The sequence below is a fragment of the Malaclemys terrapin genome, chromosome 18 (genome assembly GCF_027887155.1).
Source record: "Malaclemys terrapin pileata isolate rMalTer1 chromosome 18, rMalTer1.hap1, whole genome shotgun sequence".
NCBI classification, from domain to species: Eukaryota; Metazoa; Chordata; order Testudines; family Emydidae; genus Malaclemys; species Malaclemys terrapin.
Genome location: NC_071522.1, coordinates 4201964 through 4227121, shown reverse-complemented (window position 1 = coordinate 4227121; position 25158 = coordinate 4201964). Strand labels below are relative to the sequence as shown.

The following is a 25158-nucleotide window of genomic DNA, read 5'->3' as shown; positions in this document are numbered from 1 at the left end:
ACTGTGCTCTACATTTGTAAACAACAGCTCATTATGCTTTCCCCCTCTTTCGGAACCTAACAAAAGAGTTTGGGGGATTGGAAAAGAAAACCCTTTGGAGTACACCACGAAGAACCATCTTTTTGTTCTGTGTTTGTACAGTGCCTTGCACAATGGGGTCCTGGTCCGTGACTAGGGCTTCAAGGTAATACAAATAATAAATAATAACCAATTTAACCACAATTTGCAGGTGCTGAGGGGATAGGGGTCTCTCTAGGGTTGGGGTGCAGTGACAGGGGGACAGGGTCTCTCAGGGGTTGGTGTGGAGTGACAGCCGAGGGGGACGGGGGTCTCCCTGGGGTTGGGGTGCAGTGACAGCCAGGGGGACGGGGGTCTCTCTGGGGTTGGAGTGCAGTGACAGCCAAGGGGGATGGGGTCTCTCTCGGGTTGGGGTGCACTGACAGCCAAGGGGCACGGGGTCTCCCTAGGGTTGGGGTGCACTGCAGGGGGACGGGGTGTCTCTAGGGTTGGGGTGCAGTGACAGCCGAGGGAGACGGGGGTCTCCCTGGGGTTGGGGTGCAGTGACAGCCAGGGGGACGAGCGTCTCTCTGGGGTTGGGGTGCAGTGACAGCCAAGGGGGATAGGGGTCTCTCTCGGGTTGGGGTGCAGTGACAGCCAAGGGGGACGGGGTCTCTCTGGGGTTGGGGTGCAGTGACAGCCAAGGGGGATAGGGGTCTCTCTAGGGTTGGGGTGCAGTGACAGCCGAGGGGGACGGGGTCTCTCTCGGGTTGGGGTGCAGTGACAGCCAAGGGGGATAGGGGTCTCTCTGGGGTTGGGGTGCAGTGACAGCCAAGGGGGACGGGGTCTCTCTGGGGTTGGGGTGCAGTGACAGCCAAGGGGAATAGAGGTCTCTCTGGGGTTGGGGTGCAGTGACAGCCAAGGGGGACGGGGTCTCTCTAGGGTTGGGGTGCAGTGACAGCCGAGGGGGATAGGGGTCTCTCTGGGGTTGGGGTGCAGTGACAGCCAAGTGTGATAGGGGTCTCTCTGGGGTTGGGGTGCAGTGACAGCCGAGGGGGACGGGATCTCTCTAGGGTTGGGGTGCAGTGACAGCCAAGGGGGACGGGAACTCTCTAGGCTTGGGGTGCAGTGACAGCCGAGGGGGACGGGGTCTCTCTGGGGTTGGGGTGCAATGACAGCCGAGGGGGACGGGGTCTCTCTGGGGTTGGGGTGCAGTGACAGCCGAGGGGGACGGGGTCTCTCTGGGGTTTGGGTGCAGTGACAGCCGAGGGGGATAGGGGTCTCTCTAGGAGTGGGGTGCAGTGACAGCCGAGGGGGACAGGGGTCTCTCTGGGGTTGGGGTGCAGTGACAGCCGAGGGGGACAGGGGTCTCTCTAGGAGTGGGGTACAGTGACAGCCGAGGGGGACAGGGGTCTCTCTGGGGTTGGGGTGCAGTGACAGCCGAGGGGGACAGGGGTCTCTCTGGGGTTGGGGTGCAGTGACAGCCGAGGAGGACGGGGTCTCTCTGGGGTTGGGGTGCAGTGACAGCCGAGGGGGACGGGGTCTCTCTGGGGTTGGGGTGCAGTGACAGCCGAGGGGGACGGGGTCTCTCTGGGGTTGGGGTGCAGTGACAGCCAAGGGGAATAGAGGTCTCTCTGGGGTTGGGGTGCAGTGACAGCCAAGGGGGACGGGGTCTCTCTAGGGTTGGGGTGCAGTGACAGCCGAGGGGGATAGGGGTCTCTCTGGGGTTGGGGTGCAGTGACAGCCAAGTGTGATAGGGGTCTCTCTGGGGTTGGGGTGCAGTGACAGCCAAGGGGGACGGGATCTCTCTAGGCTTGGGGTGCAGTGACAGCCGAGGGGGACGGGGTCTCTCTGGGGTTGGGGTGCAGTGACAGCCGAGGGGGACGGGATCTCTCTGGGGTTGGGGTGCAGTGACAGCCGAGGGGGACGGGGTCTCTCTAGGCTTGGGGTGCAGTGACAGCCGAGGGGGATAGGGGTCTCTCTAGGAGTGGGGTGCAGTGACAGCCGAGGGGGACAGGGGTCTCTCTGGGCTTGGGGTGCAGTGACAGCCGAGGGGGACGGGGGTCTCTCTGGGCTTGGGGTGCAGTGACAGCCGAGGGGGACGGGGTCTCTCTGGGGTTGGGGTGCAGTGACAGCCGAGGGGGACGGGGTCTCTCTGGGGTTGGGGTGCAGTGACAGCCGAGGGGGACGGGGTCTCTCTGGGGTTGGGGTGCAGTGACAGCCAAGGGGAATAGAGGTCTCTCTGGGGTTGGGGTGCAGTGACAGCCAAGGGGGACGGGGTCTCTCTAGGGTTGGGGTGCAGTGACAGCCAAGGGGGATAGGGGTCTCTCTGGGGTTGGGGTGCAGTGACAGCCAAGTGTGATAGGGGTCTCTCTGGGGTTGGGGTGCAGTGACAGCCAAGGGGGACGGGATCTCTCTAGGCTTGGGGTGCAGTGACAGCCGAGGGGGACGGGGTCTCTCTGGGGTTGGGGTGCAGTGACAGCCGAGGGGGACGGGATCTCTCTGGGGTTGGGGTGCAGTGACAGCCGAGGGGGACGGGGTCTCTCTGGGGTTGGGGTGCAGTGACAGCCGAGGGGGACGGGGTCTCTCTAGGCTTGGGGTGCAGTGACAGCCGAGGGGGACAGGGGTCTCTCTAGGAGTGGGGTGCAGTGACAGCCGAGGGGGACAGGGGTCTCTCTAGGCTTGGGGTGCAGTGACAGCCGAGGGGGACGGGGGGTCTCTCTGGGCTTGGGGTGCAGTGACAGCCGAGGGGGACGGGGGTCTCTCTGGGCTTGGGGTGCAGTGACAGCCGAGGGGGACGGGGGTCTCTCTGGGCTTGGGGTGCAGTGACAGCCGAGGGGGACGGGGGTCTCTCTGGGCTTGGGGTGCAGTGACAGCCGAGGGGGAAGGGGGTCTCTCTGGGCTTGGGGTGCAGTGACAGCCGAGGGGGACGGGGGTCTCTCTGGGCTTGGGGTGCAGTGACAGCCGAGGGGGACGGGGGTCTCTCTAGGGTTGGGGTGCAGTGACAGCCGAGGGGGACGGGGGTCTCTCTGGGGTTGGGGTGCAGTGACAGCCGAGGGGGACGGGATCTCTCTGGGGTTGGGGTGCAGTGACAGCCGAGGGGGACGGGGTCTCTCTAGGCTTGGGGTGCAGTGACAGCCGAGGGGGATAGGGGTCTCTCTAGGAGTGGGGTGCAGTGACAGCCGAGGGGGACAGGGGTCTCTCTGGGCTTGGGGTGCAGTGACAGCCGAGGGGGACGGGGGTCTCTCTAGGGTTGGGGTGCAGTGACAGCCGAGGGGGACGGGGTCTCTCTGGGGTTGGGGTGCAGTGACAGCCGAGGGGGACGGGGTCTCTCTGGGGTTGGGGTGCAGTGACAGCCGAGGGGGACGGGGTCTCTCTGGGGTTGGGGTGCAGTGACAGCCGAGGAGGACGGGGTCTCTCTAGGGTTGGGGTGCAGTGACAGCCGAGGGGGACGGGGTCTCTCTGGGGTTGGGGTGCAGTGACAGCCGAGGGGGACGGGGTCTCTCTGGGGTTGGGGTGCAGTGACAGCCGAGGGGGATAGGGGTCTCTCTGGGGTTGGGGTGCAGTGACAGCCGAGGGGGATAGGGGTCTCTCTAGGGTTGGGGTGCAGTGACAGCCGAGGGGGACGGGGTCTCTCTAGGCTTGGGGTGCAGTGACAGCCGAGGGGGATAGGGGTCTCTCTGGGGTTTGGGTGCAGTGACAGCCAAGGGGGACGGGGTCTCTCTGGGGTTTGGGTGCAGTGACAGCCGAGGGGGGCGGGGTCTCTCTAGGCTTGGGGTGCAGTGACAGCCGAGGGGGATAGGGGTCTCTCTGGGGTTGGGGTGCAGTGACAGCCGAGGGGGATAGGGGTCTCTCTGGGGTTGGGGTGCAGTGACAGCCGAGGAGGACGGGGTCTCTCTGGGGTTGGGGTGCAGTGACAGCCGAGGGGGACGGGGTCTCTCTGGGGTTGGGGTGCAGTGACAGCCGAGGGGGACGGGGTCTGTCTAGGCTTGGGGTGCAGTGACAGCCGAGGGGGATAGGGGTCTCTCTAGGGTTGGGGTGCAGTGACAGCCGAGGAGGACGGGGTCTCTCTGGGGTTGGGGTGCAGTGACAGCCAAGGGGGACGGGGTCTCTCTGGGGCTGGGGTGCAGTGACAGCCAAGGGGGACGGGGTCTCTCTGGGGTTTGGGTGCAGTGACAGCCGAGGGGGACGGGGTCTCTCTGGGGTTGGGGTGCAGTGACAGCCGAGGGGGACGGGGTCTCTCTGGGGCTTGGGGTGCAGTGACAGCCGAGGGGGACGGGGGTCTCTCTGGGGCTGGGGTGCAGTGACAGCCGAGGGGGACGGGGGTCTCTCTGGGGTTGGGGTGCAGTGACAGCCGAGGGGGACGGGGGTCTCTCTGGGGTTGGGGTGCAGTGACAGCCGAGGGGGACGGGGTCTCTCTGGGGTTGGGGTGCAGTGACAGCCGAGGGGGACAGGGGTCTCTCTGGGGTTGGGGTGCAGTGACAGCCGAGGGGGACAGGGGTCTCTCTGGGGTTGGGGTGCAGTGACAGCCGAGGGGGACGGGGGTCTCTCTGGGGTTGGGGTGCAGTGACAGCCGAGGGGGACGGGGGTCTCTCTGGGGTTGGGGTGCAGTGACAGCCGAGGGGGACGGGGTCTCTCTGGGGTTGGGGTGCAGTGACAGCCGAGGAGGACGGGGTCTCTCTGGGGTTGGGGTGCAGTGACAGCCGAGGGCGACGGGGTCTCTCTGGGGCTGGGGTGCAGTGACAGCCGAGGGGGACGGGGTCTCTCTGGGGCTGGGGTGCAGTGACAGCCGAGGGGGACGGGGGTCTCTCTGGGGCTGGGGTGCAGTGACAGACCCCTGGTGGCGGCGGCGCCTGCCCGGAGCCGGGGAACTGGGATGGGCGCCTGCAGGCCGGGGTGGGGGAGGACTTTCCCGCACGTGGCCAGGTCGGGCCCGGCGGGTCCCCGCAGCAGAGCCTTCCCCACGTGGCCGGACCCCCGGGGGGGGGATCTCCCGGGGCTGGTGGGGTTCGCGGCCCGGGGACCCCGCTCCCAGCCGGGACCCCCGGCTCCGTCAGCGCTAGAGGCGGGGAGGGAGGTGCCGCTGTCGGGGGCGGGAAAGCGGCGGAGGCTCCCGGCTGCAGTTATATAAACACGGCCGCCCAGACCTCGCTCCTTCCCGGCTATGGAGGGAGTCCCCGTCCTCGCCGCCGCGACGCGCCCAGCCCAGCCCGCCTCGCTGCGGGGAAGCTGCCTGCGGAGGCTCCGCAACCTCCTGCCCGTGGGCGCCTGGCAGGAGACCCAGGAGCTGGCCAAGATCGGGGGGCCGGTGGTAAGGAGGCGGCCTGCCGCGGGGGCTCTCGCCCAGGGGCTGCGGCTCTGAGCAGCCCCGGGGGGCGCTGGTTGGGGGGTGTCTGGTTGGGTGTCCCCCTAGAAGAGTTGGGGAGCTGGGGCAGGAAAGAGGCGAAGGGGTTAGGCGGTATCCGGATGGGGATTTCTGTAAGGAGCGAGGGGCTAGAGTGGAGCTGATGTGGGGTGAACTGAGGGAAATTGGGGTCTAGTTAAGTTCTTCCTCCCTCAAGGAGTTGGGGGGACTGCAGTGGTTAAAGTCACCCCCAAACCGGGACAGGGAAAGCTCACCCGTTTTGCTGGCGGTCGGTGCCTGTCTTGGCATTCCCTGGTAAAGCAGGATGTGTCCTCTTGTGATGGAGGCAGAAAATGCGACTAGGGAAGCAACAGCCACAGGGAATCAGTTGCTGAAAGATGATCCTGAAGCTCCCAATTTCCCCCTAAAAGAAACCGTGAGTGCAAAGAAATGTGCAAGTCTGACGTGCCTTAAAAAGGCCCGTTTTACTGGGTTGACAGATTAAAGTATGGTTTCAGGGTAGCAGCCGTGTTAGTCTGTATCCTCAAAAAGAACAGGAGTACTTGTGGCACCTCAGAGACTAACAAATTTATTACAGCATAAGCTTTCGTGGGCTACAACCCACTTCTTCGGATGCATTAAAGTATCTTCGCCTTTGAAAGGCTGTGGGTTAAATTCTTTTTGTTACATTGGTATCACTTGCTGTCTGCCAGAACTGCCCTGTCTTATCACTGCTTAAATGATCCATGATTTAGTTCAATGGTCAAGGCTCCTTAGCAAACCAAGAAATAAAAAATCAATGTTTGCGTTACAGCAGTGTCCAAAGATCAGACTCGTGCCTAGTACAGTTGCCTTTGGATCCAGGTGCAAGGAACATCCAAGTTACTTTCTTGGACCCCGCCAAGAATTGAGGGCTTAGTTTTCTGCAGATTGATGCACAAGGCGCAGACCTGGTCCCAGGTCAGCATCACTCCTTGTGGGGAAAGAAGTTCCTTGTGTTTTTCATCACCAACCCCGGGGGCTAAGCGGCATCAGTTGGCTCCCAAGGAAATTGTCCTACTTGGATTCATCTTGCCTCATCACAACAGTAATGGCAAGGATGTAAATCCTTTATTATCCCTTCTGTATCCTTTTCTTTAGCTTGGCCAGTCACATGTTTCTCCTTTCCTCATAGCATCAATGGCCCAGAACCCTTTGGGTTGGTTCTGCTTTGTTCTGTCTCAAGGGGATCCCGGGGTCAGTTGCCTCACTTCATCTCTCGTGGGCATTTCCTTAAAAACCAAAGATAGATGAGGGTACATTCTGGCTGATGCCAAACAGGCCTTCAGGTTCCCGGGCCTCTTCTCCTCCCTAAGTCCTTGGCCTTTGGGACTGGGGCACTGTTCTGCCATTTTCTCTCTTTGGTGCTGACCCAGGCTACCTTCTCCGTGTCGTTTCTGCCCCAGAAGAAATGTGTGACTAGGATTCCATCCTCTCGTGATGTTGTTCTTGGACCAACGTTGGCGCTGTTGGAAGATGAGGTGTTATGAGAGGGAAGATCAGAATGTTGCCTTAAGAGAGAAGTGACAATCTGGCACTAGACTAGAGCTTGAGAAACATGGATTCAATTTCAGACTCTGCTGCAAACGTTCCTGTGTGACCTTAGACAAGTCATTTAGCTTGGCACCCACAATCGGAGGGAGATTTTCAAGCACCGTGGGTGCTGAGTTTTTTCTGAAAGTCTGGCCCTTACTTTCTCTTGTGCCTCCTTTCCTGTTTGTAAAATAGAGAGAACACTTCCTTTGTCCGTCTGGTCTTCTTTAGATTGGAATCTCTTTGGGGCTGGGACTCGTACTATGTTTGGACAATGCTTAATACAATAGGATTCCCAGCCTCTGCTGAGGACTCAAGGCCCTGCTGTAATGAAAGCAAAAAATTGTTTTCATTAGAGATGGGGCCTGAACCAGCCCTGTGTATCCAAACCCCCTTGAACCTTGGCGTGTGTGAAACCTAGACCCGAATCTTGTGACTTGAGGCAGGCTCTTGTGTTTATCTGGCAAATCGACATTAACGGAAAATCTTCACCGAGGCACAATTCTCTTATTCACCGTCTTCTGAGACGTTTCAGACTAAGTGCTGAGGGGGGTATCAAACAGTAGTTGAGTCCAACACTGTGCCTTCACAACTTCCGAACACTGGCCTTTGTTTTTGTTGTGGCATGTGCCTCTCCGACTTGTGTTCCCAGAGTTATTCTAGGCCCCCTCTGAGCACAAACACTGCAACAATTAAGTGCAAAACACAGAGCCTGTGTTAAAAACAAGCTCCATATTTAGCCAAAAGTAACAAATGTACATTTTCAAGCGAGTTCCTGCCCAGACACGTGGCTGGGATGCTGCTGAGGGCAGGGATGTGTCCGGGCAGGGAGATTACTCACTGAGTGGCTGGGGTTCTTTATTAGTTTGAACTCATTGAGTCCTGCTGGAAGTCTTCCATCGTGAGGCGGGGTTTCATCCTTGGGGAGCTAGCTGAGAAGTCCCCCTCCTAAACAAGTGGATTATGGGAGATTCACAGAGAAACAGCCCTTGTATTTCTGTACTAGATCTGGCTCTTGCAGGTACTGTGTTGCCAGAGGCTCCCCATGGGGTAAAGGGAGGTTGGTGGCTTCCAAATTGCAGATTTACGAACAAAGGCCCAGGAGTATAATCCTGTCATAATCTTCCCCTTCCTCTCAGCCCTGTCTCTCTGCCTGGATTCTGTACCCCACTGGGCATTCACAGAGGGACTTCCAGTGGGCTAGGGGAGAGTGGGCGCCAATGGTGTGGCGACAGTCCTCCATCTTTCAGCCCTATCACATGCTCTCCAGACCAAGAACTAGGGTATTGCTGCCCCCTCCAGCCGTGGGGTGGACAATATGGTGGTTAGGTAGAAGTTACTAATCTCATGAGTAGTTATAAGGGAAGTTTAAACACTTGGTGCAATCTTTTTGCCTGTTTTGCCCTTTCCTCTGTAGATACATTTACCTCCTGGAACCAAAGCTTAGAGTTTAAACCCCAGAGAAGAGAGATCTGCTAGGCGATAGACTAGAACAGTGGTTCCCAACCTTTCCAGACTACTTTACCACTTTCAGGAGTCTGATTTGTCTTGTGTACCCTTAAATTTCACCTCACTTAAACTACTTGCTTACAAAATCAGACATAAATATACACAAGTGTCACACCACACTTACTGAAAAATTGCTTACTTTCTAATTTTTACCATATAATTATAGCATAAATCAATTGAAATATTAATATTTTACTTACATTTAAGTGTACAGTACATAGAACAGTATAAACAAGTCATTGTCTGTATGAAATTTTAGTTTGCACTGACTTTGTTCGTGCTTTTTGTGTAGTCTGTTGTAAAACTAGGCAAATATCTAGATGAGTTGATGTACCACCGGGAAGACCTCCACTTACCCCTGCTTGAGAACCACTGGACTAGAACATCCACGCTGTCCACTGGGGGGAGGGCAGGCAACAGTAAGGTTTAAAAATCTTGCAGCACCTGACGGGTCTTCCGTTGCAATTGTCACTGTGTCTTGCCAGACTGTAAGCTCTTTAGGTCAGGAACTCTCTCTTACAAGGTGTATGCAGAGCCTAGGACAGTGAAGCTGTGGTCTCCATTGGGGCTTCTAAGTGTAGTAGGAAGAGAGCCTGAGACATAAGCTCTTGTATCAGAGGCCTGGTATGAGGCCTAAAGCTTGACCACTACTTTAGTTCAGGCCTTAGGCTTCATACCAGGCCTCTGACAAGGGCTTGTGTCTCAGTACAGTAGGAAGACAGCCTAAGTATTACTGTAATGTATAGACACACATGCAAACACGTCAAACTGGGTTTAAGTATTACTGTAACACTAACACACAGACAAAATCAAACTGACTTGATTCTGGGATTAATTCTAACGTATTTCATTTGAATGCATCAGTTTATGAAATACCCTCCCCGCTGTTCCAGCCTAACCCCATGTCTGACTGGCTTCCTTCTCGTTTTTATACTTCCTTTCTTTCCACCCCAGTTCCTATCCCAGTTGTTGATCTTCCTGATCAGCGTGGTCAGCTCCATATTCTGTGGCCATCTGGGGAAAGCTGAGCTAGATGCTGTGACGCTTGCTGTATCCGTACGTATTACCCTGTTTTCCCTTACACATTTCAGTTGTGAGATGGATGGATCACAGTGATTCAAATCACCAGTTGTAATCAGTATTTAAATCCGCAAGCAGGAAACCTCGGTTAAAACGATCTATTTCAATCTTGTTTTGCATTGTACTTTTGTAGTTCATTTTTGAAAGAAAGGCTTATTCTCATTAGTTAGTAACCATTAAACGTGTTGATTTGCAACTAAAGATAGCCCTTCCACTAAATGTGGTGCTTCTCCTTGGTAACAAGAGGATATGCTATTATCTAGACCCAAGTTTGGAAGGCTAAAAAAATAGGCCCTGAAACCACCACTGCACCTCCATCCAGTTGGGGGAAAAAATCCAGCTGCTGTTTTTCTGAGCCTGCCTGGCAGCCTGAGCTTTCTCCTTCCCTGATGGGTTGCTTTGTCTCTTTGTGCTCTCATCTCCAGGTTATCAATGTTACCGGCATCTCAGTTGGCTCTGGCTTAGCATCGGCATGCGACACCCTAATGTCCCAGGTGGGGAACTGCCCTATGGCCGGCTCGTTTACTTGTTCCCTTTGATTGTGTCTTGCACCTGTAGAGGTTTTCCTTCTGGGGATGTGGGGGGAAGGAGGGTTGAAAACTGACAATCATCATCTCACCCTTCCATTTGGCTGCTTCACAGCCCGGTTGGTCCTCAGAGCACATCTCCTCCCCCCATCGCTGCAGATCCTGGGGGGCTGCCCCCACCAAATGGAGGGGGTTAGCAGCGTATGGGGATGATCCAAATCCTTTGAGGTTAAGAGACTCCTATTGGCGTTGGTGAATCTTGGTCTGGCCCATATGTAATTTCTTGACAGTCCCTGCTGGGACCTGCTGACAGACCATCTCTGACCCTGATGACAAGCCTGAGGCCTTTTTTATAAAGTCTTGCCTCGCAGCAAGGTCGGTTAAATGACCTCCCCTCCCCCACATTTATCTAACCCAGAGGTCCCCAATCTGTGGGGCACCAAGGAACGTTCGGGAGGGCGCAGCTGGGGCCCGGGCCAGCCCCCATGAGGGGGCGGGGAGGGAGAGCCACCCAGCCTGGCTGCCGGCCCTGCGCCCCAGCTGTTGCCCTTGCTGCTGGCCCCGTGCCCGAGCTGTGGCCGAAACCTTGGCCTCCTTACCCATCTGCATCTCCCCTCCCGGAGCCACGGCCCCACTCCTGGCCCTGGGGGGGGGGGGGGGGGGGGGGGGGCTGGAGGGGAGCACAGACAAGGGTAAGGGGGGTGAAATGAGGTACAAAGTTTGTGGACCACTGATCTAACCCTATTTCCTCATACACCTCTTGCCACGGATAACTCACCTCTTGGTACCACTTCTCTTCCCCAGACGTACGGCGGTAAGAACATGAAGCGGGTGGGGATCATCTTGCAGCGTGGCACCCTCATCCTGCTGCTTTGCTGCTTCCCCTGCTGGGCTCTCTTCGTCAACACCGAGCAGATCCTGCTGCTCTTCAGACAGGACCCGGAAGTCTCCAGGTCTAGCGTGATATCTAATCCTGTCCTGTCCCTGCCTCTCAGCAGTTCAGGCTCTGCCCCTATTCTGACTCCCCTGTTGATACTGACGACCACTCCAGCATAGTCGGCAGCCCCTTCCGTGATTGTGGAGTCCACGCCAGGACTTCAGGAGACCCTGAGTGGTGACGACAGGCCCCACAAGCCCTGTTTAGTCAGTCTGGGAGCCAAAGAACCAGACTTGCCTCCCTTCTTAGCAGATCAGCAGCGTGGAATGAGCCACTTAGACTCCATGCCCCTCTGTCCCTTCCAGGTCATGACTGAGTCAGCTTGCTGGGATAGGAGCACCTACACGGCTGATGCCCTGCTACACCTGCTCTCTGCATTGAGAAGACTGCTGTCGCCAGGGCTTTCACTCCAGCATCCTTCTCCAGCACTGGATTAAGAGAAAGACCTGTTTAGACACCATACAATTTTCCAAGTCACTTACCTTATAATGTCTGTCCCCTACTTGTCCCTGTGTGCAAGGAGCCCCAGGCTGCTGGTGGATTACCAGGCAAAGACATATAGTAGAAAGCAGAGGGGGATTTTGGGTGCACACTTGCTAGGTTTGGTTCTTCTCTTACTGTACTGTTAACTGGATGGAAATCACATTGTTTTTCCAGGTTAACCCAGATTTACGTGATGATCTTTATCCCAGCCCTTCCCGTAAGTTGCGGCTAAGGTTATTGTGCACTTTACCTTTCTGGGTAACGGGATGTGCTCCCTGCTCCGCAGAACATGAGAGGCCTGTGTGACTTATGGGGTTTTGACAATGTGCCCCACTTTATCTTAATCTTTAATACAGAGGTGCAGCCCCCTGAGACTGCAGGTCCTACCATGCAACCTTCCCTCTTGTCACTCAGACTGAGCGTTGCATGCTGGAATCTGTAGTTTTTGCAGGCAGCACCTTTGCATATTAAATTATCTCCTAGGATAACTGGGACCTGAGGTCTCCGTGGGCGATAGAGGCACCTGCAATCTGCTTGATTTTGCACACATTAGTAGCTGCCAGGCACATGGCAAGGGGTCAGAACAGGCCTGGGTTGGACAAAGTGCCTTCCTGGCCATCTGAGTACCACGTTCTACTAGATGTGTTCTGGGGCTTTGGAGCACAGTCTGTTCATAAGTCCATGCTCTGTCCACTTTCTCTGAGGCTCTTGGGTTCCTTCATCCTGAATGGCAAGGCCCAGGAGGTCTCTCTGTAGTTCGGAGACCATCACCTCATCCCTGCGTGAGAGGAGATGTTCGGTGCCCAGCTGAGGAAAGGGCAGTGCTCCAAACAGCAGGAGAGCAAGACACCGAGCCAGTGTGGGGGAGAAGGAAAAACAAATGGCTGAACTTTGCTAACATTAAGGGCTGAGCAGCTGAACTAGAAGTGTTAAAACAAAGCAGGGCGTAGGGACCTGCTGCAGTGTATTTGGTCATGTCAGAGTGCTTTGGACAGGGAGTTGGGGTGGCTGAAGAAGAGAGGAATCTTGTTGTCTGTGACCTTAATTGTAACCCATGCCTGCCCCAGGACTGACAGTGGGGTGTCTAATCCCTGGATCCCCACTAAGTTATGGTAAAAAGCAATTTGTGGGAAGCCCTGTATGTCCTCAAGGTGGCTCTAATGAAATGGAACCTAACTCTCTCTGTCTTGCAGGCAGCGTTTCTGTATCAGCTGCAGACAAGATATTTACAAAGCCAGGTAGGGCTCCTGCTAGTTGTATAACTAGTTGGACTGTGGGACACAGATTGAAATGTGTCTTTCTGACCATCGCGAAAGCAGAGGGTCACAGCTCATTCCCTCCCTGCTGGAGGCACAGCCTGGGAAACACGGCAGAGGATTTGTCCCCTACGATGGTGGGAGCACAGTGTTTTCTGGCACTCGCTGTCCCTCTTTCAAGGACAGAGCTGCTTTGGTGAGCTCTAGAGGGAGCTGTTGAGGCCTTGTTGGCTGGAGAGATGAGTCTGTCCAATACAGGGCCTTTGAGGGGTGGAGAGAGAGAGAGCGGGTGATGGAAGGCCCAGTTCCATCCCCGTCTGCTTAGGAACTTTTGTGCACTAATTGTTGATTTCAGTGTTGGCCTCCCAAATGGCAGGTTCTGCTGCCTTCAGGTCTCCTCTTCGCCTTCAGCATTATCTTGCCTTCAGCTGGACCTGGCTGAAAACTCTGTCTGGTCAGGAGATATCAGCCTGGCTGCCTCCTGGGGCCCTGTAGGTGGCTTAATTCCCTCCCAAATGATGCTGTTAGACTTAGAAATGGCTGCTGGGTTCCTAAACTGGTCCCAGCAGTTGGGGATCCGGCTGTGGCACTTGGGAAACTCTCTTTCAAAGACACTCACTCTCCCTTCCAGGCAATCATCTTGCCTCAGATCGTGACGGGTGTTGCAGCCAATCTCCTCAACGTGGCCATGAACGCCTTCTTCCTGTATGCACTGAAGCTGGGAGTAGTGTGAGTATGAACGGGGCCAGAGACTCCTGGTCGCTGGGTTTTAGCAAAGATCCTGAGACCTGTTCTCTCATGGGTGTTCCCTGACTTGGTAGCGCTGGTCTCTGTCCGTGGGTGCACCCAGCCTGTAGAGAACTGAATCCGCCATGATTGCCAATGGAAACGCCTGTTTGGCATCACTATTATTGAGGGCTGTGTGCTCCTAGCAGGCCATCATGATGCTACACTTCATCACAGGCGAGTCCCTTCGGTCCAGGGCAGTGGCACACAGGCTTGCCGAGATGTGTCACCGGATTGCACACGCGAGTGCCTTGCTGAGCTGAGTTATGGTTTAACTAGGGGCTACCGCTCAGCATGCAGGTGCATTGGGAAAGCTGCGGCTGGAGAGAGCCAGGACTGGAACAGCGGGTGGGTTCTGCATATCGCCCCCAGTGCATTAGCAGAGCTGTGTGCTCAAACCTGCCCCTGCCTCAAACCTGATCAAATGCCGGCTTATCCTGTTCTTTGAATCCATGCAGAGAAAATACATAGGGGTGGGGAAGGGAATGATCCCCAGTTTAATAGATGTGCCCCTTGTAACCATTCAACCCTCTCTCTGCAGGGGCTCTGCCTGGTCCAACACTGTTTCCCAATACACCCAGGCTGTTCTCCTCTTCCTGTACGTGTGGTGGAAGAAAATACACGTCAAGACCTGGGGAGGTAGCGTAGGTCTCCATCCTGTTATATGTTACTAGGCTGGTCCTGCGGCTGTTAGAACAGAGGGGAGCCTGGCCTTGGTTTCTGATGCCCCGGAAGCCAGGCCTGTAGATTTTGTATTCAAGGTGCAAACGTGTTAGCTGCTGCCAGAGGATTTCCCCTCAGCCTCTTCATCTGAGACTCGTGCACAGTGTGTGGAGCGTGGGGGGGATTGTGGCCTCTGGCTCATGCCTAAGCATGGCCCTGAGTTCAATCACTCTGAGCACGTTACACCAATGCATGGGACTGCAGAAATGGCTGGCCTGGGGCCCGTGGAGTTCTACTGTGGGGCTCGTGGCTGCTCTCCTCGGTCATGCTGAGCTGCCGCCTGTGGCGATTACAACTCCAGCGTCCTGCGGGGACCGAGGGAGGCAGTTACTCCATCTTCCTTATCCCTCCCTGCTTGTTGTTGCAGGCTGGACCAGGGAATGTCTCCAGGACTGGGGGTCTTTTATTCAGCTGGCCGTGCCCGGCATGCTCATGAAGTGTATCGAGTGGTGGACCTTTGAGATTGGGAGCTTTCTTGCAGGTGAAAGAGCCTTCTACGAATGCCTGTTCCCTTCCCCACATTAGCAGGAGTCTCCTGTTCGTGCTGTTTTGGGGACCATCCCAGGTGGCTGAGCAGACCTTCATGATGCCCCCAGAGGCAACTCCAGCCTGTCATCCTGTCCTGGGTTTGGTAGGCTGATCCTCCACGGCTGCTGTCAGATCACAACCCATTAATGTCTTCCCCCAGGAGTGAGGGTCTCTTTTCATTCTCGTTTGCAAAACAAAAGCTGTGCCTCTTTCCTAGGTCTGATCAGTATGGTGGAGCTGGGAACACAGTCCGTAATCTACGAACTGTTCACTGCAGCGTACATGGTAAGAGCCCGAGCTTGCGAGACACGCTTCGTGTCCGGATCGAGGCGCATCGAGAACTCGAGGGTCCCAAGACTGGAATAGCAAGTGGCACTGCAAGACGGAGGAGGGTTGGCAGAGCCATTGGCAGGGAGCAGAAGACTGGCATAGCAGGGGCTGCTGCCTGTCGAGGCGCAGATGTATTGGCGAACCCGGGGCTTGTGGGGGGTGGTTCCGAGGTCTGGAATGGCAGGGGCTTTTTAATGCACATCAGGACTGAGGTGCGTTGGCAGAACTGACATGGGAGGCACTACAGGTCTGGAATAAGAGGGTGCTGCCTCTGATTGGTGCATTGAAGAAGTTTGCGCAGCCCCTGCCTGTTGCACTTCCCTTATGTCTGTGCTATTACTCCAACAGTCATGGATGCTAAACCCAGCAGGAAAATTCTTCAAATCAGTGAGGACTTGCTGCCTTTCCAGCATGCTGCAGTACTTACCCCAGGGCACAGATAGCTTGGGAGGGTCATAGACAGTATGAAGAGGTGACAGGGTGCAAGTTATGCTGGTTTGTACCGATCCTTCCTGCAAGGGGAGAGCTAGATTGCTGCAGGCTCTGCCAGCCATTGGCGTCCTGTCATGATCATAGTCGAACAGACTCCAACCACAAACACATGGTCTCATCTGTTTCCTCGTGCTTAGGTGCCACTGGGCTTCAGCGTGGCTGCCACGGTCCGAGTTGGCAACGCCTTGGGAGCGGGCAATGCAGAGCAGGCAAAGAAGTCCTGTATAACAGCACTGCTGTGCACAGGTGGGCATGTTCTCTCTCCAGTGCCTGCTGGAGTGAGGTTTTCCTGGTGGCCCTTAAGGGAACAGCACCAAGAGGAGAAAAATTCCTTCCCTGTTAACTACTCTGTTACAAAGGCTTAATTTCCTTTTCACCATTGGTGACTCTGTGTAATATCAGTTTGCAGCTGATTAAACTAGACTGGTCTCTCTTCATAGCCACGTCCCCTGTCTGGGCCTAACCCAGCAGCACAGGGCTTGTGCAGTGGGGCAGTGCTCCAGCATAGAAGAGAACTTCTTAAATTAAGGGGGATGGGAGACAATCCTCTCACTGTTCAAAAAAATAAAGGGCAGATTTTCAAAAGGGCGGCGGATGCAAAACTGCAGCAAGATTGTTTCATGTAGGGGTTGGGGGAGGAATTTGCCATTGTTCAACTCTTTTGAAAATCTGACCCTAAAAACATTTCTGCGGATACTAGGTTTTGTACCCTGCCCCAGACAGGTTTTTTTTTTTTAATGAAGCCTAAATTACAGCCATTTGTTCCAATCTATCAACAATACGTGCTAAGCACTTTAAAATCCCCACCTCTGAGAATTTACCATGTAGAGTCTCCCTTTAAACTTGATATTATACCTGTACTGGATGTTGCTGTGACTCAAATAAATGTAGGGCTGGAAGAGACATCGATAGGTCATCTAGTCTACCCCACAGGCAGAGGCAGGACTAAGTTATCTAGACCATCCCTGACTGATGTTTGTCTAACCTGCCTTAAAAACCTCCAATGATGGAGATTCCACAACTTCTCTAGGCAATTTGTTCCAGTGCTTAACTTCCCTGACAGTTAGGAAGATTTTCCTAATGTCCAACCTCAATTTTAGGGCTGTCAATTAATCGTAGTTAACTCAAGCGATTAACTAAAAAAAAATTAATCGAGATTAACCGCAGTTTTAATTGCACTGTTAAACAATAGAATAGCAGTTGAAATGTATTAAATATTTTGGATGTTTTTCTACATTTTCATATATATTGTATTGGGTGTTGTAATTGAAATCAAAGTGTATATTATTTTTGATTACAAATATTTGAACTGTAAAAATGATAAAAGAAATAGTATTTTCAATTCACCTCATACAAGTACTGTAGTACAATCTCTTTATCCTGAAAGTGTAACTTACAAATGTAGATTTTGTTTTTGTTACATAACTGCACTCAAAAACAAAATAGTGTAAAATTTTAGAGCCTGGAAGTCCATTCAGTCCTACGTCTTGTTCAGCCAATCTCTAAGACAAACAAGTTTGTGTACATTTACAGGAGATAATGCTGCCCTCTTCTTATTTATAGTGTCATCAGAAAGTGAGAACAGGCTTTGCATGGTACTTTTGTAGCTGGCATTGCAAGGTATTTGCATGCCAGATATGCTAAACATTCATATGCCCCTTCTTGCTTCGGCCACCATTCCAGAAGACATGCTTCCATGATGATGATGCTCGTTAAAAAAAAATAATGTATGAAATTTGTGACTGAACTCCTTGGGGAAGAATTGTATGGCCCCTGCTCTGTTTTACCTGCATTCTGCCATACATTTCATGTTCTAGCAGTCTCGGATGATGACCCAGCACATGTTGTTCATTTTAAGAACACTTTCACTGCAGATTTGACAAAACACAAAGAAGGTACCAATGTGAGATTTCTAAAGATAGCACTCACCCTAAGGTTTAAGAATCTGAAGTGCCTTCCAAAATCTGATCAGGATGGGGGGGTGGAGCATGCTTTCAGAAGTCTTAAAAGAGTAACACTTAGATGCAGAAACTACAGAACCCAAATCACCAAAAAAGAAAATCAATCTTCTGCTGGCGGCATCTGATTCTGATAATGAAAATGAACATGTGTCGCTCCACACTACTTTGGATTGTTATTGAGCAGAACCTGTCATCCGCATGGATGCATGTCCCCTGGACTGGTGGCCGAAGCATGAAGGGACATACGAATCTTTAGCGCATCTGGCATGTAAATAAAAATATCTTGTGATGCTGGCTACATCAGTGCCATGTGAATGCCTGTTCTCACTTTCAGGTGACACTGTGAACAAGAAGCAGGCAGCATTATCTCCTGCAAATGTAAACAAACTTGTTTGTCTTAGCGATTGGCTATACACGAAGTAGGATTGAGTGGACTTGCAGGCTCTAAAATTTATATTGTTTTATTTTTGAATGCAGTTTTTTTACATAATTCTACATTTGTAAGTTCAACTTTCAGGATAGATTGCACTGCAATACTTGTACTAGGTGAATTGAATATTTCTTTTGGTTTTTTTACAGTGCAAATATTTGTAATAAAAAATAAATAGAAAGTGAGCGCTGTACATTTTGTATTCTGTGTTGTAATTGAAATCAGTATATTTGAAAATGTAGAAAAAGTCCAAATATATTTATTTAAATGGTATTCTATCATTGCTTAACAGTGGGATTAAAAAAATTAATCGTGATTAAAAAATGTAGTCACTTGACAGCCCTACAAAATTTCAGGCTAATTTTTTTTTTTATGGGGTTTTGACAGTGGGTTGAGGGTTTTGGGGGGGGAAAAAGAGGGTGTCGCTGTTAAAGTATAGCCTTCAAATTCCTTGGAAATGGGGACTGTCACTTTTTTATTTTTTTAATTTCTTTGTGAAGGTGGGTCACATGCAGGCCTTATTTGGACTGTACTCCTCAGTAAAGAAGGCTCAGTTAAGCTCCTCTATGGAAGATCAGGCCTACACTGTATTAAACAGTGAACAAACATGTTACCAACAGCCCAGAGATCTTGGTCCCAAACAGCAGCCCAGGAAAGGAGAACAACGTGGCACCCATCTTGATCAAATTCGCTGTTGCTTGACTGTCTTCCAGGAGTGTTTGCCGTGGTGGTCGGTGCCCTACTGGGATCCTTGAAGGACGTAGTGGGCTATATCTTCACCAGCGACAAGTGGGTAATCTGATTCCATCAAAGACGATTATTTAACTTAAAGGGCTTTTCTGGAACTGTTGTTTTCCAGTTGCTGAGTATGAGGGACAGACTGAGAAGCAGCCAGTTGAGGATGGGGCGTGTTATCCTAGATCTAGCAAGCCCACTCCTCAGAGAATCTCCCCAGCACAGGAAGCCATTGGGTAGCATGGGTTCCAGTGTGAAACACTACAGCACCACTAACTCAGCCTGACCTAAAGGCCGTAGAAAGAGTCCCACTGATTGTTGTTGGGCTTTGGATCAGGCTCTTGGTGACTTTGTCCATAAGTGGTGGCGAGCCGGTGTCCGAGCTAGGATTAGAAACCAGGAGTTCCTTGCTTCCTGCCCTGTGTTCAGCCATGCTGCTTATATCACGCTCCAGACTGATCATTACATCTTTCTCCCAACAGAGAGATTATTACCTTGGTGTCGAAGGTGATGCTGATATTTGCTCCCTTCCACTTGCTTGATGCAATAGCAGTGAGTATTTTAGTGCACCAAGCTACATACTCTTGATTGGAACTGGCTGGCATTTTCTATTGTCTTGCGTCCTTTGACGCTTCCCTGCAGTCTGCTAAAATTAAAGGGAAAAAATTCCAGCTGCATCTGAAAGCAGCAGCCTGTGGCATCATGGGGCACTTTAAACCCCAGGGTGCTTGTAGCCATCACTTGTTACAATCAGGACGTCCCAGCTCCTGCCACCTAAAGGTTTCAAAATCTGGAGTCAAAGTTGCCTAACTTGGACGACTTACGCTAGTGCTTTGATTCCTATTTAGACACCCAAACACATGGCCTGATTTTGGGAGGTGCTGAGCACACACGAGCTCCCGATAGCACCAAGGTACGGCCATTGATGTGGTACTTTCAGATCTTTTCGCACCCACCAGTTCTCCACCCCATGGAAACATTGGGGGGCCCACTGCTGCATACAGAATAGCAGATCCAGGACACTCTCAAGGACAGGTGTACCAGCTGCTACACCTCTTGGTATGTGCACTGATCCGCTGCTTTTGATACTAGCTCAGGCAGGAATCTTTATATACAATCTCCTCGTTGGAGGGAAATTTGTGAAATGGGACGTCAGCCCCTCTCGGCTCTGTGGGTTCACGCTACAGTATTGCCTTATTAATAGCTACCAAGCTCCCCTCTCCCCCCGGGTCCATCAGGTTCCCACTACATGCCAGAGGCCAGCAAACATGGCTCTGACTCGTGCATGTTTCCATAGGCTACGTGCGGCGGCGTGCTGGGAGGGACCGGGAAACAGAAGATCGGCGCCATCGCCAATGCCATCGGGTATTACGTCATCGGCTTCCCCATTGGAATCTCGCTGATGTTCGCTGCCAAGCTCGGGGTACTAGGTACGTGTGTGGCTGGCGCTGAGCGAGGCTGAATATCCTGACTAGTTCAATTGACTGTCACTGCTTATATTGGGCTCAGTCCTGCACCTGTTGAAGTCTGTAGGAGTCTTGCCGGTGGCTGCGACGTGCGGAGAGCTGGGTCCACTAGCTGTACACGTCTGCTCCCAGGTTTAACCTCCCCAGGGCCCCAGCTCTGCAACACATGTTTCAGTTCTAATGACCGCAATGGGACTTGCGCATATGACTGAGTCTGGGCTCGGCTAAGCAGCTGCTTTCTGCAGGGGCCTCCAAGGGATGGAAGCCTCCCTCCGACTCCAGCATTTGTGTCGTGTCTTGGGACCAGCAATTTGAAAGGAACGGACACTGAGCCAAGTTCTTCTCCATTGCCTTCAGAAAACTGGAGTTCAACTCCAAAGAAATCGAGTTGTATTTGTGTGTTGACTTAGTAACACAAATTCAACTTTATGGAGCTAACCCAGGTAAGCAGGACGAGAACTCAGCACAGTGTCTGTTCTGTGATTAAAAGATGCACTAAACATTGCCTCCAGTTAACATAGGAGGAGGTCTTCCAGGCTTACTAATGGGACTCCACGATACTGGCCTTGATTACAAGTTGTGCATGTCTATCTCGGGATCAGGTCTGAAGTATTAGGAAACCAACTAGACATGTGGAGTCAAATGCAGATTCCCATTCAAGTCTATGGAAGTGCTACCACTGACCTAGATTTCCCTTTGCTCCAGGCCTCTGGATAGGGATGGCCGTCTGCATCTTCTTCCAAGCCCTTTCGTTCTTGATTTTTGTCTTGCGCATGGACTGGAAGAAAGCTGCAGAGGAGGTAAGATTCACACTCTCTTTAGTTGCTTCCAAAGACCGTGGGTCAAATCTTGCACTAGTGCAAATCACAGACCTCCAGGGTACTGTACTGGTGTAACTGCACAATCTGTCCCTCTGGTTCTGTGGTTCAAGAACTGCTTCCCGGCAGGATTGCTGGGGGGTGAACGCCTGCAGTTCACTGGTTATAAACCTGAAAAGGAGGCAGCAGAAGGGTCCTGGGTTCAGAGTCACTTGTTGATCATGGAATTCCCATGTTCCAGCTGAAGACCTAGAAATCCGAGCTGGGCAGGTTGGCTTGGATCCTGTCTAGCCTAGCTCTGGGGCAGGGCAGGATTATTCCCTGCAGAACAGTCTCCAGCCTGAAGGATTGTCCCATTAGAAGTAATGGCCTTGTGGTCTTGGAGGCAGTTCAGGAGAGTCTGAGGGGTTGGAAGGACACCTGAATAACAAAAGGCTGGCTCTCTCCAGGATCAGTGGAGCTGGGTGGGAGTGTGTGTATAACGTTATTAGCTTACCTGAGTAGTCGCCTGCCAGCTGGAAGGATCACAAGACACCCAACCGAAGAGCCATTTCGCTTTAGATCACGCTATCAGGACAGGGTGTCTAAGATGCGTCCAAGTTCTCCCCTTGGGCCCCTGTCAGTATTGTTTCTGTGGAGTCTTCCACTGCATCCTGTGCTGTGGCTCTAGTTGCCTAGGGGGCCGTTGTGGGGCTGAAAGAGTTTAAGAAGTGATCCCTGCTTTCCATTGCAGCTCTCTGGGCTTGCAGTATTTGCCTGTGTCTGCACTGAAAGTCTCTCCTGGGATTGGAGATCTTCTCCTGTGTATAGGAAACTAGAGGAAAGATTCCCCGTGATTCCTCCTCTTACCAGCTCATCTCTAGGGCTTTCCTTTCAGGGACTTCAAAGTACTTTTCAAATGTGAAGGGCCTCGGATGAAGGGAGCTTCAATGACTTAAGCTTCCCAACTCTTTTATTGTCCACATTAACCCCATTTTATTGATGGGAAATGGAGAGTCAGAGGTAAAGTGACTCTGCCATTGAGCTGCTGTCTTCGGAAAGGTGCAATTAGACTCCTAGTTCTAGAGAACATCTAAACCACGTGGAATATTTAACTGTCTCCATTGCAACATCAACAGGATGGGCAGTTCTCGGCGCAACAAGCCCTTCTGCTCTTCTGGCAACTTTCAATCCTGTTCTGTACCGTCTCTTCTCCTGCCTCATCCCTGGAGTAGCTGAGTGCATTAGGCAACATGATTAAACCTCGGTCATGTGTGGTTTGTTCCCTCGTCCTCTGCCCACAGCGAACACCATGTTTAGTGTCGGGCTTGATGGTGGTAGGGTTTTTGGTGGTATGTTCATCCTGCCGTGTGTCCCTGGCTGGTTGCACTGTTGTCTGTACAGGGTCCATGGCGATTCTGACCTCGCTCTTTTTATTATCTTAGGCTCAAATCCGAGCAGGGCTCAAAGAGCAGCCGGTAGCAGTGTCCTCCAGTCTTGCTGGAGCTGATGAAACAGGCGATTCAGGTACGTGGCTGGAGGCTGGGACTTGGGGAGGGGGCTGCAGTTCTCTGATGCCCCTGAGCTAATGCCAACAGGACGTGCCAGTAATGCCTGTAATACAGAGAGGCTCTGTGCCTTCTATTGCCACATTCCATGGAGCCAGCCCCTCTGCACAGCCAGGAAGAGCCCGGTTTTGCATAAGGCACGTGTGGGGTTAAGTGCCAAAGTAACATACCCTGTGGCCCGATGCTATTCAGCGGGTGGACTGTGGGAGCTTGAGCAGTGCAGCAGATTGGGGATGGACCCTGTGCATGGGGGTGGGTTTCCCCTGGAACGGGGCAGGGCAGGGCCCCACTGATATCCGAGCTTCATGGTCTCGTAGCAGACTAGCAGCAATACCTCTGTGTGTGAGCATGGTCTTGCTCACACATGTCCCTCCCACCCTAAGTGGTGGTCTCCAGGCATACAGTGCCTAACAAGGCCCTTCGCCTGGCGGGAAGACAGAGATTGAGAGCTGCAGCTCTAGCCTTTGGCAGGGACGGGACCTAGCCTGGCATACAGAGGGCCTGATCCCGAGCGTGGCTCCCACCTACGCCAGCTGGGACTGAATCAGACCTCTGTTATGTCAGCCAGCCCTCGCCCACTGCTTCCCATTCAGTTTTGCATGGCCTCATCTGGAGTAGCGCTCCAACGGCTGCTGCTCCTAACACCGCTCTCTCTCAAAGCAGACAAACGAAGGCCAGGCTCATCCAGGTAAGGAAAGGAGGGTTAGGACGATCTGTCACCAGTGCCTGTCCCAGCCATGGGGCGAGTGGCTGGGAACCACTGGCTTTCAAGCTCTGCAGCTTGTTTTCCAGCTCAGACCCTGCCTGTTCCAACCTCCCACGTGTAACCTAATTTATCTGCCCCACAGAGTATTTCACAGTTGAAACGGCCATCCAGAATGTGGTGGTTTTGCCTGATCCTGTCTCCAGGAGCGAGAGCCAGCCAGATCGCCAGCTCATCCGGCAGGAGGACTCTGCACCAGGCTCCATCTCTCCAGGAGAGAACGTCTTGTCTGGGAAGGAGCTGATCTGCCGTCGCGGGCTAGCTCTGGCTGTGGCCGTTGCAGTCCTGCTAGTGGGGGTTGTAGTCCGGCTCCTGACCGGTAATGGCTAGGCGCAGCAGTGTGAAGACTGGGATTAGTGGACTTCGGCACGAGGCCATGGTTGGGTGCTCTAAGAAGGGTGATGCTGGGGTGAAACAGGATGCTCATCCATTCTGCTAGCACGTCAAGGACCACTTCTCTTGGCATTATGGTGAAGTCAGAGTGTTCTGTTTAGGACCCCTGATTGTTCCTGTTTTAACAGGTTGGGTGAAGGCCCAGCACTCATGCATTCATTGCACGAATTATGCTGATCCCTTCTACAGCAGTATGACGGAGCCAGTAGGGCAAGTCCCCATCGCGGCTGATGGACAGATTGTACAACACTTGCAGAGAATGGGTACTGATGCACTGACAGACGCTCAAACGTTACCAATGGTTCACTGTTTCCTGAGCCTGAGGAGTATTTGTTCATGTCTTTTATGTTCCACTGCTTGGTCAAAATACAGAGTTTTCCCTGAATGTGCTGTGTGCCTCCCATGTTATACTAGAGCACTTTTTACATTTCAGAACTTGATCTGGGACTCTCCTGTAATGCAACACAAAGCAAACGGAGGGTAAGTGTTCCTTTGTTGGAAAGCGTTTATAGAATCACCCAGCAATGGCTGGAGCAAACTGACACACGCACTTTGTGTGGCATTCTCTAGCGTTCACCAGGCATGTTGCGTAAAGAAATCTTCTTTCACCCTTTTGGAATCCAGCATTTTGATGCAGTACATTTTTATGCATAAACATTCAGTTGTTTCATTGATCTCAGGGGTTGCTTCCAGATTGTCCTGATGTTACTAGTTTCTAGTCACCCCAGCATGATCCAAGAAAAGTATCATCCGGAAAATGTATGGCTGGATCTCGTAACTATGCATTTGGTGCTATGCACCCCAATGGACACATTACTAGCAACCCACTTTTCTTCTGGATTTTCAAGCCAGAGCGACGCACGCAGCACAACCTGCTCTATCATCGCTAACTGGTATTGAAACGAATACAACGGTCTCCAGTTCGTTAGACTGAGTCCCATTCCAACAAACTGGCTCATCCTGAAACCAACATCTCTCCCCTTAAGCCGCTGCATCCCCATCACTGAGCCATGCGCACGTGTTAGCAATAGGTCTTGAACTGCCCTTGGCTACCGTTGCTTAGCTGGCTTACTACAGAAGTGGCACATGGTTGCAACCGGGTCCATGTGTGTGACGCCGTGCTGGGATTCTTCTCCGGCTCCCTCCAGTGAGTGTGAGGGTTTAATGAATTACAGTGACGGCTGGTTAAGAAATCCTTTACTAAGTCTTGAGCAGATGAGATCCACAAAACCCCGTCACCTAATCTGAACTCCCAGCTTCTTCGTCCAGGTCAATCTTCGATCTAGTCTAAACTCAGAACAATTGAATCATAGAATATCAGGGTTGGAAGGGACCTCCGGAGGTCATCTAGTCCAACCCCCTGCTCAAAGCAGGACCAATCCCCAGACAGATTTTTGCCCCAGATTCCTAAAAAGCCCCCTCAAGGACTGAACTCACAACCCTGAGTTTAGCAGGCCACTGCTCAAACCACTGAGCTATCT

The 25158-nt window shown here is 52.8% G+C and overlaps 1 protein-coding gene across 2 annotated transcripts; it reads left to right on the top strand.

The window, feature by feature from the left end:
- Nucleotides 1-4979: 4979 nt before the first annotated feature.
- Nucleotides 4980-24062, top strand: LOC128825897 (multidrug and toxin extrusion protein 2-like). 2 transcript variants are annotated; one of them, XM_054008784.1, is made up of 17 exons: nucleotides 4992-5308; nucleotides 9377-9478; nucleotides 9928-9996; nucleotides 10834-10982; nucleotides 11624-11666; nucleotides 12643-12687; nucleotides 13337-13434; nucleotides 14033-14130; nucleotides 14582-14695; nucleotides 14960-15027; nucleotides 15702-15810; nucleotides 18669-18744; nucleotides 19173-19242; nucleotides 19988-20120; nucleotides 20862-20956; nucleotides 22399-22480; nucleotides 23370-24062. In XM_054008784.1, the coding sequence occupies exons 1-17, from the start codon at nucleotides 5162-5164 to the stop codon at nucleotides 23612-23614; spliced, it is 1743 nt and encodes a 580-aa protein (XP_053864759.1). In that variant the 5' UTR covers nucleotides 4992-5161; the 3' UTR covers nucleotides 23615-24062. The 2 variants fall into 2 exon arrangements, 1 of the variants encoding a protein (XP_053864759.1); XR_008442751.1 differs by lacking the exons at nucleotides 22399-22480; nucleotides 23370-24062 and adding an exon at nucleotides 20402-20599 and having other exon boundaries at nucleotides 4980-5308; nucleotides 20862-20948.
- The last annotated feature ends 1096 nt before the right edge of the window (nucleotides 24063-25158 follow it).

Coding starts and splice junctions, on each gene's coding strand:
- LOC128825897 (XM_054008784.1), top strand. CDS start 5,162: ATGGAGGGAGTCCCCGTCCTCGCCGCCGCGACGCGCCCAGCCCAGCCC. Junction 18,745..19,172: donor TATATCTTCACCAGCGACAA/GTGGGTAATCTG, acceptor TTCTCCCAACAG/AGAGATTATTACCTTGGTGT. Junction 20,957..22,398: donor GGAAGAAAGCTGCAGAGGAG/GTAAGATTCACA, acceptor TTATTATCTTAG/GCTCAAATCCGAGCAGGGCT.